Source organism: Ostrinia furnacalis, unplaced genomic scaffold (genome assembly GCF_004193835.3).
Source record: "Ostrinia furnacalis isolate ACB-3 unplaced genomic scaffold, ASM419383v2 OfSCF0404, whole genome shotgun sequence".
Classification (NCBI taxonomy): domain Eukaryota; kingdom Metazoa; phylum Arthropoda; class Insecta; order Lepidoptera; family Crambidae; genus Ostrinia; species Ostrinia furnacalis.
Genome location: NW_021130643.1, coordinates 73,175 through 87,792, shown reverse-complemented (window position 1 = coordinate 87,792; position 14,618 = coordinate 73,175). Strand labels below are relative to the sequence as shown.

General features: G+C 37.0%; 1 protein-coding gene across 1 annotated transcript; it reads right to left on the bottom strand.

The window, feature by feature from the left end:
- Positions 1-3,222: 3,222 nt before the first annotated feature.
- LOC114363945 (uncharacterized) lies at positions 3,223-8,282 on the bottom strand. Its single transcript, XM_028319884.1, has 3 exons — positions 8,217-8,282; positions 6,026-6,183; positions 3,223-3,389 (listed from the first exon to the last, which is right to left on the bottom strand). Exons 1-3 carry the CDS (start codon positions 8,273-8,275, stop codon positions 3,223-3,225), a joined length of 384 nt encoding a protein of 127 aa, XP_028175685.1. The 5' UTR covers positions 8,276-8,282.
- Between the last annotated feature and the right edge of the window lie 6,336 nt (positions 8,283-14,618).

Below are 14,618 nucleotides of genomic sequence, written 5' to 3'. Positions count from 1 at the left end.
CTAGGGATGTGGTAGCACATATTGTGGTAGTGACGAAATCACGGTATACCTACCATCGACAGTCAAATTAGTAGCAGCAAACTGAATAGAATAATAAAACAAAATAAGAAAATCTAATTTTTATTTTATAAAAATAGGGAGTACCCAATTTAATAATTTCAAACAAAATTCAATATTTCTTCACTCATCTTCTTCAATTTCTTCTTCGTGAATTGGTCGCCCAATCACATTTTCAATATTAAGTATTTTTTTATAATATTTCAATTCCACCAACAATGCCCATTATGCCCAATTGGCTATAGTGCGTTTCCAGCCTCTAACTTAAAGGAAAAAAAATGTTAGTTTATTTAAATTAGTTAGTTTAATTAATTTAAATAGATCAATATTTTATTTCACACTCAACATTTACAAATTTATTATATTTAGCAAAAAACTGCAAAACATATCCAGACGACCCAACTCCACAAAGCACGTCTTATATTCTAAAATTTACATGATTATACCTACACAAATTTGATCGGAGAAATAAATGTACTCAATATTAGGTATATCATAAACATACTTACGTCAAAAATAATCTGTAACAATAGAAGGACAAAATAATAATCGAAAACGGTTAACACAACACTAGTGCCAACTCTAAATTCCAAACGACGCACAGGGATAGGTATTTCAAATTTGCCGAGTTTTCGCTCTTTCCTCTTTCTTATGGCGAACTTTTATTAAGCCACTTGCGGGCTTTAGTTGGTGACACAATTTTAATATAATTATCCATGGGAACTGTCTGAATATCGCAAATAAACGATAAAAAGCGGGAGCGCATGGTGCCACTGGTCGCTGAGTTTTCGTCAACTGGCGGCCATGTTGAAGAAACGCAATTACCTGATTGGCTCTCATGGACTTAGCTGCGTTTGAAAAAAAATGTCTCATGGATCTATCTGTCTTAGATAAAATATTACGACTTTAACGGCTTATTTCTCAAGAACCACGCTGATTTATACACGACTGATAAAAATGTTTAAAACATATTTTTATTCTCTTTCATTTGACACCAAAATCTCAAAAAATCTTAGAATTGGATTTATCCGAGTTTGAAGTTAAGCGACACAATTAATGGGTTTCTTGTTTGACAATTTGGACTCATAACGAAATAGGTCTTTGATGTCGTTAGTTTCGATTGTCGAGTTGGTTGCCACCCCAATCGTTTTAACTATTTTCAACAGGTCTTCTTTCGTTTCGGGGATTTTCTGTGGGAGGTTGCGTATTTCAACACTTGTATTTCGGTTGGATCGTTCCAAAGTTGTAATTCTGGATTCCAGTTCCCTGATGTAGGTCATATCCTTCTTTCTGTCCTCTTCATTCTTCATCAGTTGCAATCTTACTTCTTCATATTTTTGTGACATAAAGTCTAGGGATTTTGATATTTCAAGGTTTTGATCTTTAATTTCCTGCATTGAAGAATATAGGGATTCGAATTTGCGGTTCTGTTCTTCACGGTTAGTCTCACCAAGTGAAAGGTTCTGAGGGGTCTTGGTATGCTGGTCGGTATCGACGATTTCATACAACTTCGCTTTCCGTCCGGTGTAAGTTGGGCTGGGGTCAGCTTATAGTTGACGCGATCGAGCAATTAGTACAAGTTGGGTGTCAGTTTAACAAGACCTCCGTGGGTGATGAATTCGTCAGTAATGGCAATGCCAGATTTTGTATGGAAGGTGGCGTCTTTTTTTTTTCGCGCGGCCATCGACCAAACTTTGTTTTTTGATTACAAAATAGTGTAATAAACCAAACTTACTATGACATATATACCTCTAAACTCAGTCTGAACTCAGTTACGAGCATCAGAAGTTTAATGATTTTCATACTAGATTTGCTTTTTGCGCGCAAGTTTTGTAAGAAATTGCAACAAAATATTGCGCTATTTTTTTATTGCGCTGATTCTGCTGCATACTGATGTCTGGAGCCTTTAATGGATGGTATTGTGTGTTTACACATACAATGTNTTTCTGTAGTTCCACTGAGGCCGAGATGCTGAGTTGTCAAGTTTGATTTGTTATTAGTACGAAATCTTCTTGCTGATTCTATAAATGTTTCTTTTTTGAGTACAGTCATAAATTCGACGATAATGGGTTTCTTGTTTGACAATTTGGACTCATAACGAAATAGGTCTTTGATGTCGTTAGTTTCGATTGCCGAGTTGGTTGCTACCCCAATCGTTTTAACTATTTTCAACAGGTCTTCTTTCGTTTCGGGGATTTTCTGTGGGAGGTTGCGTATTTCAACACTTGTATTTCGGTTGGATCGTTCCAAAGTCGTGATTCTGGATTCCAGTTCCCTGATGTAGGTCATATCCTTCTTTCTGTCCTCTTCATTCTTCATCAGTTGCAATCTTACTTCTTCATATTTTTGTGACATAAAGTCTAGGGATTTTGATATTTCAAGGTTTTGATCTTTAATTTCCTGCATTGAAGAATATAGGGAGTCGAATTTGCGGTTCTGTTCTTCACGGTTTGATGACATCATATTCCTCATATCCTCCATGAAATTCCTAAATTCCTCCTCGACAACGTCACCCCTTTTTCTTTTATCCTTCCGTAACGTGATGTTAGTCTTGGCGGGCATGCCCTCTGCGGTGGTGGCGGGGCCGGGGCCGGCATAATGTTCCGATATGTTCGTTAAGTCAGGTGCTGAGCAACTAGTTTCCTTCGATGGAGAGTGAATAACTGACATTTTTGTATGGCAAAAATCAAAAGTTAGTCTCACCAAGTGAAAGGTTCCGAGGGGTCTTGGTATGCTGGTCGGTATCGACGATTTCATACAACTTCGCTTTCCGTCCGGTGTAAGTTGGGCTGGGGTCAGCTTATAGTTGACGCGATCGAGCAATTAGTACAAGTTGGGTGTCCGTCTAGTTTAACAAGACCTCCGTGGGTGATGAATTCGTCAGTAATTTGTAGTGGGCACGACCGAACACCTCGGCGATCCACGAGCGAGAGGAATTCATTTATTCACTTAAGGATCAAAAGGACTGAAAGAACGCCAATATCATGCAGTGGCTGGAACTAGGTGTAAAAGGAATATGTAAAGTTCATTCATATTACAGTTAAGCTATGGAAATGATATTTTATTTGAAACCTACGTTCATCGCACGTTTAACTTTTTTGCAATATGTTCGTAAATAACTCACCGTTTTAAGTAATGAATGCCCTAAGCCCAGGGTATTTGCCTTCACTTCTGCTTACCTTGGACGACGTAGTTAAGCTGCCTGAGTGCTGTGCTGATGATGGCGTCTTCCTCTTTGGTGACGCGACCGCGCGGCCACATGCCTCGCAGCTCGCTCACTAAGTTCTCGTAGATTGGACGGTAGTAGACTATTTTGTAGGACTTTGCCATGGCTAGAATAAGAACAATTTATTTCAACGACTATTACTATTTCTAAGAAGTATTTATTAAGAATTTGGCAACATAAATCATCTTGGTACAGCCAGCGTCAAATAGTTCGTGACACCCAAAGTGGTCAAGGATAAAACAACCAACAATTGATAAAACAACCTTATTCCATGTAACAAAGACGTGTAGCGAACTTATTGGCTACTTTAGGTACTCACGAACTACGAGTATTTGACGCTGACTGACCTACGTTCGTTAACTTCTGCCACTGTTAATGAAATATCATAAAAGACTATAAAAGCATCAGCGATAATAGGTGGTGGTAGGTTAAAAAGCAGAGACAGCCGATTCGAGCTAGTATTGTATAATTATCTACAAAAACAAATTTAAATTGACTGGTCATGTATTAATCAAAGCCTGAAGGAGGGTAGAATGTTAATTATCTCCACGTTGTTTGTAATTAACATCGGTCAATCCTAATCCTTTACGTGACAACGTGATGTGTTGATTACTTCATTACGAAATTTTTTACGAAAAATATTTTTTATCATACTTACGTACCTACATAATAACGAACATAATATTCGTTATGTTATATTTTGTATCATACGCCAAGACACATGGGAATAGTTGTTAAGGTCAATACGTTTTAGATGGGAATAAAATGAGATTGTGATACATAACAAGACATATGTAATACCTTATATTTCATAACGATGACACGTTTTTCTCATGATGATAAGAAGACCGAATAGATTGTGCTTCAAAATATTACAAGTTCTGTGCTATTATACTCGTATTAGATTCTACAGGCAGTAGAACAGCTCCCAGCAGAATCTGATCATCATTAGTGACTAGCTCGACCCGCGGCTTCGTCGGCGTATTACATCTAACTCAAAGGATGTTCTAAGAGGCGACTAAAGGATAAATACGCGAACATCAGACCTCCTTAGCCCATTCAGTCAGCATACATCCTGTAGGCCAAATCCACCGTTTACCTACCTCTATTAAGTAAACTAGCTTTCCGCCCGCGGCTTCGCCCGCGTGGAATTTTGTCTGTCACCGAAATACATTACCGTGCGCGTCCCTGTTTCAAAAACCGGGATAAAAACTATCTATGTCCTTTCCCGGGAGTTAAACTATCTCTATGCCAAATTTCATCAAAATCGGTTGAAAGCAAGACAGACAGAGTTCCTTTTGCATTTATAATATTGGTATGCGTAGTTTAAATTTATAGCAGTAAAACTAAGACACAAATCATTTTAGGCACTCTTACACAATTACGACAGCTTCTAGCTGCAACTGCATACTGACAACTGTTTTCTACATACACACATACACGGTACTGCTCGAGCAGTTGTGACTTGTGANATACTGACAACTGTTTTCTACATACACACATACACGGTACTGCTCGAGCAGTTGTGACTACTTCGGCACGGTGAAATTTCAGTTGCCAGGTATATTTTATACTGACTGCTCGAGCAAATATTACAAAGTAGCAGTGGTTCCTCTTCCTCAAAATCAATGTTGCTACTGATTTGAATGAAAATGAAATTGTGACCTGTTGAGCAGTTTCACTACCAACTACTCCAGCAGTTACCTATCAATGGTAGATTCAAGCTGTTGACTGGCTGCAAAAGCGGTCCGTGCCTTTATGTTGACCACTGGCTAATTGCTCGAACTGTCCGTGTATGGCGGGCCCAAACAGACTAATTTTTGCGCATGATAATTTATTATATGAAAGTTCTGTAGCTCTACCATAAGTTTAACCTTACCAAGTGCGTACAAAATGTATGGCAGATTGCACAGCGCCCCTAGCGGTGAACGGCAGAAGTTTGTGTAAGTTACAGTTAGTAGCAGCTAGTGGTAAAGTTTTTTTGCAGTTTTACAAAACACTCCATCCACTATGTCATCCACTCCATCCAATAGGTACCTATCCATATTTCTGCTTACAAATCCAGACATAAGTGTAATAAGTTATATTATGGTAAATTTATGTTCAAATTTAAGCAAAAAGCATTCTGTGTTTATAAAATATAGCTTTCCGCCCGCGGCTTCGCCCGCGTGGAATTTTGTCTGTCACAGAAAAACTTTATCGCGCGCGTCCCTGTTTCAAAAACCGGGATAAAAACTATCCTATGTTCTTTCCCGGGACTCAAACTATCTCTATGCCAAATTTCATCAAAATCGGTTGCGAGGTTTAAGCGGGAAAGCGTAACAGACAGACAGACAGACAGACAGACAGAGTTACTTTCGCATTTATAATATTAGTTGGGATTAGAGTGTCGTGCTCCTGCAAATGACCCAATGATGATGGCTAACCTTAGCAGCAGGTAGCCGACTCACGGCATCATCCGTAAGATCTCGACCATGCGTTCTGAAAACCACCTGGAAGGAGTCTGGAACAAGAACTCGAACCATTAACCAGGTTCCAGTCCTCCGCAGGTCCATTGGCCAGGTCCCAGTTGAACCAAATCATTATTTTAGTAACTAATAGCATATGGCCGCGGTTTCACTTGCATGTAGGATATGTCTTAAAGGTAGACGTTGTTTCCACCTAGTGGATACATATGTCCTGAAAGCCCAACGTGATACACTACAGGGTTTACTTTGCTAGCCACGACTAGTATCTACTGACCTAGCAGCAGGTAGCCGACGCACGGCATCATGCGGAAGATCTCGACGGCGTCCTGGAAGGAGCCGCCGCGCGCCGTCTCCGCCATGTTGATCAACTCCAGCCACGTCACCACGAACAGGTTGGCGAACTCGAACCAGTAGAACAGATCCCAGCAGAACCTATATAAGATTCAAGTTTAAATTAGGACCTACTTGACATCAGGGCTAAAGTCCGGTCGCCGAGCACATTTAATTTCGTCTTTCTTTCGTTCTTTCGTATCAGTCAAATGACGTCCACTACTGGACAAAGACCTCCCCCAAGGATTTTAATAACGACCGGTCCTGCGCTGCCCGCACCCAGATGTTTCCTGAGGTTGAGATTGCTTTGAAAGAAATTGTGTCTTGGAATTTTTGACTAATGTGATTTGTAAGCTTGGATTTTGGACTGTCACAGAATTGACCTGTTCTTGACAAAACATTATATTAAAGATTCAGTTGATCAATGGTACATGGACTTTCTATCCTAACCTTGAAGTCGCGTGCCCAGCATGTTACATTATTTTATTATTCATCTTCTAATCAAGCGAAATAGGTGCTGTTTTGCTACAAAAATTTAGTTTGATGTGCTATCGACTGTATCTATATTTTAGTTCAGCATTAAACTATTGAGTACCTATTGAGAAAACGTGCAACCCTCGACGCAATGACCCTTGGGAACCCTTGGGTAAAGTTACATATTTTTTATTACAACATAAAATATCAGACGACATAAAAAAAGATACGCTGCCTTCAATTTCTTCAAAGTGCAATAAAATTAAAACAATTGCAATATTATTGCTTCGATGTAATCAGGTTAATTGATAATAGGGGTGTGCGACGGCACCCTACTGTCGGGTATTGAACTATTGTCTCTGGACACACGGTGACAGCAAGATAGTTCGTAGGAAGGGAGGAAAAACACTGGCGCTGTGGCACTGGCATGACACAATTTTATAGTCACGAAAAAGTAAAAAAAAAAACAAAGTAGGTAAGTACCTATTTAGCTGAATTAGAGAGATTGATGGAATTTGAATAAATCCCATTGCAAAAATAATGTTGTAAATACACTCGACGTCAAATAAATCGCACCTCCCGCGACAAGCATTTTCAAACGTATGCATCCCCACTTCCCACCAATATTGGCACCACTTAAAAGCCTAGTTCTAACCTTCATTTCATTAAAGGAAAGGTTTTTACCCCAAAAATGTGACTTTAGAAGGATCCAGAGTCACTTCTTCAAAAAATAGGTAGTTAGTAAAGCCAACTTTTATGGCTATAAAATTGTTAAGTTGGGATTAATCGGTATCCATCTGTTAAAGAGGACACGTGAGGTCATTATTTGGTTTTATAACCATAAAAATGGGTCTAATTGATCCCACAGGTGGGCCCAAAGTAAGGTATTTTTTCAAGTCACATTTATGGTATATGTTAATCATTTATAAAGAAATTAAATGTGTTTTTCTTAAAGGATATTTATTGAGCTTTCAAATAACACCAATATTGTTGGGGCACCATGATTGTGTCAGAAGAAAATCGTTAAAGTTCGCGTCGCGGAAGGTGCGGTTTATTTGATATTGAGTATAGTTTTACTTATAATAAATATTCCAAAGCTTCGTTTGTGACATAGACTTGAGATAGTTATAAGATCTAAAAAGATCTTATTTACCAAGAGATAAATAAGATATAATAGCAGATAAGGAAAGAAAGAACAGTATTTATTTGGTACAAGTAAAACCAATAATTTGGCCGTCACATAACTTAGTGCTCCAATATTTCTACCATTAATCTGTTTCTATTACTCTTGGGGCAATAACGAATACCGCTTGTTCCCCAATTAGCGATTAATTTCATAGTGTTATTACGTGCTATGAATGCCAAGTAATCATTTATTGAGGAATACTAACATGCACTATCCACAAATTTATTATTTGAGAAAAGCAACCTGCTTTCTTTGAAAGATACGTTTTAAAGTAAGGGAAAAGACTCGGCCGAATAAGTACGAGGATAAAATAGGAATTTAAGTTTTTAAGCATTCATGTTTGAAACTGAACAAATGGGTCTTTTTTTCTCGACGGCCAAACATCACGCTGTAATACCTTACTGTATAATAAATGTCTTTTATTAAACCCCTAAGTTCTCAATTTCAAAAGAAGGAATTGTAAATAAATACTCACTTCACGAGCTTAGAATCTTTCCTGGTGACCCTGAGCCCGACCAGTTTCAGAATGGCCATAGGAATATCGTACGTGCAAAAATCAAAATCAAAAAAATCAAAATCAAAAATATTTATTCAGTTTAGACCACAAGTGGCACTTATGAACGTCAATAGAAAATAATAAAAAAAGAAAAAGGTAGCCCTTATGGGGCACTTTACATGTCTCCTTATCTTTTGGGCCCTACCAGCGCTTCGAGACAAACATATGGCAAGTGCTGAGAAGAAACGCCGGAACAAACTCAGTCACCACTTATTGCCAGGAATTATCTAACGGTAAGAATAGTCAAATTTAAGTACATCAAATATGTGCAGACTGAACTGACCACGCATCCTTGTCATCAATATAGTCTCGAACCTTGTAGTACCCTTTGGACATAAGGGTATTTTTTATATGTATCTTAAATTTGTTTATTGGCAATTCGACAAGGTTGTGTGGTATTTTGTTAAATATGGTAATACATTTCCCCAAGAATGAATTACCTATCTTATGCAACCTAAATGATGGAACAGCAAGTTTATTCTTATGTCTCGTGTTAAATGAGTGGACGTCACTTTTCTTAGTAAATAAATGTATATGTTTACGGACATACATAATGTTATCAAATATGTATTGCGAAGCCACAGTCAATAGAATGGTTATTGTTGAATCAACGTTTTCCAAGTGGCAATTTTCCATCGTCAATGGGTAGCGGTTCTGGCGACAGATTGGTGCAATGGTATCATGGAGCACCTGGTTTTGTACCCTTCAACGGCCAAGTCACACAACATTAACTATAATAATAAAGAAATCGCAGTAAGGAACCATAGACTTGGCACGACTTTGTCTAGATTTCATTACTTTTTAGAGATAAACAAGCAGCTCCATCGAGACTTGGCTAGTTTTTTACAGAATGTTTTTAGTGGGATAGGTATTAGAATATGTACTTCACCTCCACCCCCCAGTGTTGCATTTTATATAAATCCACCAATGAAAATAAATCCATGTATTCATTAGACAACATTTGTTGATAAACTGTTTATGACTAGTGCGAAACAAGTTTACCATAAACACAGGATTCTGAAACTTGGCCGTTCACACTTGCTCTCCACTCATAGGGGGGCGTCCATAAATTACGTGAGACAATTTTGGCTATTTTTCAACCCCCCCCCGCCCCCCTTGTTGAGATTTGGTGAGATTTTGCCTGACCCCCTCCCCCACCCCCTAATCTCACGTGATATTTTAAAAAATCCGAAATTTTATAGTTTTGGAGTAATTTAACTGAGAAAGTTTTTTTTGTGTGCTTAGTGCGAGTTTGCATTTACCGTCGCTAACGAGTGCATCAAAAAGATCTATAAAGTTTAAGATTTTAGTTCTTGAAAGTATCTGCTAGGGACGCTGTACAATCATCATACATTTAATGCATGTCATTGTCACGATCGATATAAAGTCGCACTAAGCTATTAAATTAAATAAAAATCAGTAAATAAATTGGGACAAGTTCAAATCAGCTGTTAGCGGTAGTGTTGCCACAGGAAAAAAAAAAAAAAGTTGCGGTTGTAGTCTTCCACGGAGTACACATATTTCTGCAAAAAAAGAAAGTTCATAAGCAGATTTTGTATGGCCAGCATCAACAAAAAAAAAGAAACAATCGGCCATCGGTCAACCTGAAAAAAGTTATTGTTTTTTTTTATTGCGTTTGCCTTTAATGGCCAGCAACTGCAAAACAAAGTTACCACTCATGTCTTTTGTTTTCTTTAATGTTCGTGACTAAAGCCTGGTCCGTGAGCACGTAGAATCCCGTCCAATGACCCCAAGCTACCCATCCCTATCGCTCGCACGTAATTATGTTGCTGTCGCGACTGTGCGACGGGCGCCCGCAGTGAGTGTGCGAGCGAGAGAAATGAGGTTTTCATCACTGAGGCTATTAATTTGTCTCAAAATCATAAAAAAAAAACAATACACGCGCTTTAAAATTATGTGGACTAGAATATGTTTATTTCACTTGGTAAGTAAGTACTAGAGTACACGAGCAAAAATAAGGAATGTTGAGCTGAGCATGATAATTTGAAAAAACTATTAATTAAGCACATTGATTGAAGTCTTTTTCTCGGCTTTCTTTCAGTCTTTCTTTGTTACATTAAGTTGATAACACCGATTAATTAAGTAGTCCAGTGAACAAATTATTTAATCTAGGATCACTTTATTTTCCTATCTTTGCTTGGCGTAGCTCTGTAGCCCTGTAGCGCTTGCAATGTATTCACATAAAGTAGCTACGAGAGGAACGCGTGAGATGTGAGCACGGAATTTGTGCAAGGCAGTGTAAAGAGCTAGAAGGCTACAAAGAGCCTTGCATCCTTGTACATCCTTGGCTTTGGCTAGGTCACACACTTTAGAATCCAAAGCATTGTAACGTAGACCACACTTTCCCAAAGATTTTCTGCATTTATTAAAGCACTCACTCTTTTTGCGGCGACTGTAGTGTAAAATGCAGCCCTAAGGACGTCGCACATTTATCAATCCGGAAAGGGATCGTAACCGTATCAACACGAGGCGGTCAGTATTCTTTGTATGAAACTCCACAATGCAACGCACTTATCCGCACCGTAACATTACGCCTCGCCTCGCAATAGACAGCTCGCGAAAGGCGATACGGTGGTATCCTTCCGTTTGGCCAAATTACTTTTCGCCAAATTTCACTTCGCAAACAACTTATCGCCAAAGTTTCATTTCCCAAATGAACTTTTAGCAACTGTTCTTTTCGCAACTAATTCATTTGGTCAAATTATCATTTGGTAAAATTTTACTTGGCAAATGTTTAATAGCAAATGTTTTATTTTGCCAAATATTATATCCCAAATAATTTGTTTGGTCAAATTGATACTTCACATACTTACCCACCGTTACCCACAAATCAAAGCATAAGGCACATGATCATGGTTTTCACAAGAATTTTATGTAAAACAAAGAGATTCCAGAAAATAGTATGGTTGCAAAAAGTAGGTATTGCAGAAAATAGTAGGTTAGGTTAGGTTAGAACAGTGACCCTTAATGCGCGAAGGCGAGCGAAGCGTGCCGCGGCAGCGGCCGCCGAGCGCTAGAATCACCTCTATTGTGAATGAATCATTTGGAAATTTCGATAAAGAGAATGAAATAAGAAAATTAATTAAGAACAAATTTTATATTAACTACCCACTAAATAAAATAATAACCACAAGCTAATTTGTATCCATTCTATGCACCAATCAAATTATTTTGTAAATAGTTTATCGTGAAATATTTTTGCCAAATGAAACATTTGGCAAAACATACTTTGCCAAACAATAATTTGCTAAACAATAATATGCCAAAAATTTTGCGAATTAAAAGTTTGCAATAAGTTGTTTTGCCAAATGAGAATTTGCCAAATAAACATTTGCGAAACGTTGTTTGCGATGTGATAATTTGGGAAACGTTTTTTGGCCAAACATTAGTAGTAATCCCGATACGGTGTTGATTCCTTTCCGAGTTGATAAGTCTGCTTTGAGCTTTACCCTGATTTTTCCAGAAAAACAATTTCTATTCTTGTATTTACCTGCTTTGCTACAATATTGACGTTGGGGTCTTTTGAACAACAGTTTTTCAGTAAATTCATCTTGATTCAAGTATTGGGAGGTAATGAATGTGTTTTGGATATTTGACTGAATTTTATAGGCTGAGTTTGGAGTTCTTTCAACGAATAGGTAAACCTTATTATTTATAATTCGATTAGTGGAACAAATAAAATTGGATTAATGGCGTTTTATTGTCAAACTTTTGTATGTATTAATACAAGTTTTCGTACATAACGGTTTCATAACACTTATTCTACATAAGTGCGAGTAAGTGTAAGGAACCTTTTTTGTGAAATTAATTCGTGTGAACAAAAGCAGATTTTTATTTCATTACTTTAGCAGTCAAACTTTATCAAAGGAACTTTTTGAAGGGCCTTAAAGGCGTTGTGTATACGTTACTTTTACAAACTAGTCTAACTTTAAGTTGTTAGTTACTTTACTAAAGTACCTATTTGTTTTGTGAGAAATTACTCAATCGGTGTAACAAAATTGTAATGAGTTTCACTCGTAATATAACATTTCTAAGAACTGCCAAAGGCATATTATTATCTTAATTTAACATTAGAACTCATAAACAAAATTACGATGCGAGGAATTTCTAATAAAGCTCGACCTTTTTATTTGTTACTTTGTGAATTTTACAAAACAATGAAAAAGTAAGTATGGTATCTAATTATGCCGTTTATTTCTACATTAAATTCCTCACGTTACTCAATTCAGAGGATAATTATTATAATGAATTTTACTGATTTCAAATAAGCTTTGTAAGCTAAAATGTGCTAAATTCGCAATTTTTTGAGCCAATGTTATTGTGAGTGATTTTATGGTTTCTTTTTTAAGGTTTTTAAGGTTGTCGTAACAGTTAAACTGATGGACAGATTGACTGACCTTTAAGGCTGATTCACACGTGTTAAGTTGTTAAGAATTTAGTAGCAAGTCGCAATTAGAGTTTACATGCAATTTGATCACTTAAAATTAAGTTAAATTTACATACATGTTCTACATAATACGTGTAAATCAGACTTTAGCGATTTTTACTTTAAATTTTGCAGGTATAATATGATTAAAGTAAAACCAGAATTACCGGCCGCGTCCGCCATGAATTTTCACCACAGACCATGAATTTTGGCGCGTAAACGATCCATTTCACTTTTTAAATCCTTGAGAAGTTGAGGCGATGGCGTAAAATTATTATGCCTCGGTTCCTACAAATTATTACAATCACGTTCCGAATCACTTTCCGCGATGGACTTTTCTTGTCGTCCGAAGCTATTTGCATCTTATTTTTTTTCACGAAGGTTGTTTTCTTTTTTTCCACATTGTTTTACAATTAAGGGCAATTAAAAAGGCTCCGAAAGTTGTTTTCAGTTTTTGCTTCGCTTTTATGGGGGAGCTTACGCTTAATGTGGAAATACAAATAGCTTTGAACAAAATAAGAAAAAGAGTTTTTTCTATTGGTTTTGGTACATACCTAACTTCAAGTTTATTATAATACCGACTTTTTACATCTTACAGCCTCTAGTCCTAAAATCTAAATTCAGATCAACTTAAGTCAGACTGGTTTCAGCTTTCAGAAAAATCATTAAAATTGGTTCTGCGATTTAAGTGGGAAAATGTGACAAACGAACAGATTAAGTTACTCTCTAATAACATTTTTGCAATCTATAATCTAATCTTGGAGAAATATTACGTCTGTCTTGTTTTTGCTACCTTTATATTGCTTAGCTCGATCACAAAACTAATCATATAAAACCGAAAAGGTTAATAAACATTTTTCAAAAATCTTTGATAAAATTTTATTCGATTCTGGCTATTTAATCGCAGATTTTAACGAGGCTTTCCTTGCAAGCAAAGTATGGTAGGCACGTACTGGTTCACTCCAATCAAATTGAATTTTCATGTCGTCTTGACTGCTTTAAGCAGCTTAAAGCTTTATAACTTTAATGCCTTTGCGTATATAAACTACTTACTTTATTTAAAAAAAAATAAGTGTTTGGCGGGAATTCGCAAACATGAATTATTTGAAGTTGAAGCGCCATTTTTTATTTCACACATTTTCTTCACGTTTTCTGAAAATTGAGACTACTAGGCGAGAAAATAAAGTTTGGATAAGGAAAATAAAAGCAGCTAATTGATGTTTAATCGAAAATTAATTTTAAAATTGTGGAATTAACCACGAATTGACAAATGAAAACTGTAAATTTTCTCTTATCGGAAAGTCGAAAACCATTTTTAATGTAAAATTAAATATCAAATTATCAATTTCTAAGAGGGCGTATTATGTATGAGTTTGCGTCAAACGCATTCGATCGCGATGTCGATTGCGTAAAAAAGTGACATTTATGTTCACGGATTAGACAGCGCCATAGCGGAAACTTTCAAGAACTAAAATTTTCATATCATTTTTAACGCGCTCGCTAGTGACGACGTTTGATGTAAACTCACACTAAGCCCTCTTAATATCACGTGGGTGCAGTCACAGGCAGAAACTAGTATTTTAATAATGAAGCCACAGTTTATTAGGACAAATAAATAGTGCTACAAATGACAAGATGCCGTTCGTCAGTATTTGTTCTTACAATAAGCATTTATATTTTGGAGTTGTCCAGTGTAGTATAACGACTTCCTTAATTGAATTTTGAGGCGGAGGTCGCACACTCACGACCAAAGACTTGGTATACCTACTACTTAAGTAGTATTAACCTTTAACCGACGACGTGCGGTCTCACAGACCGCTCCGGTTTTTGAAATTTCTGGATTGCAATGTTCTACTTACTCCCGTGTCCCGAGC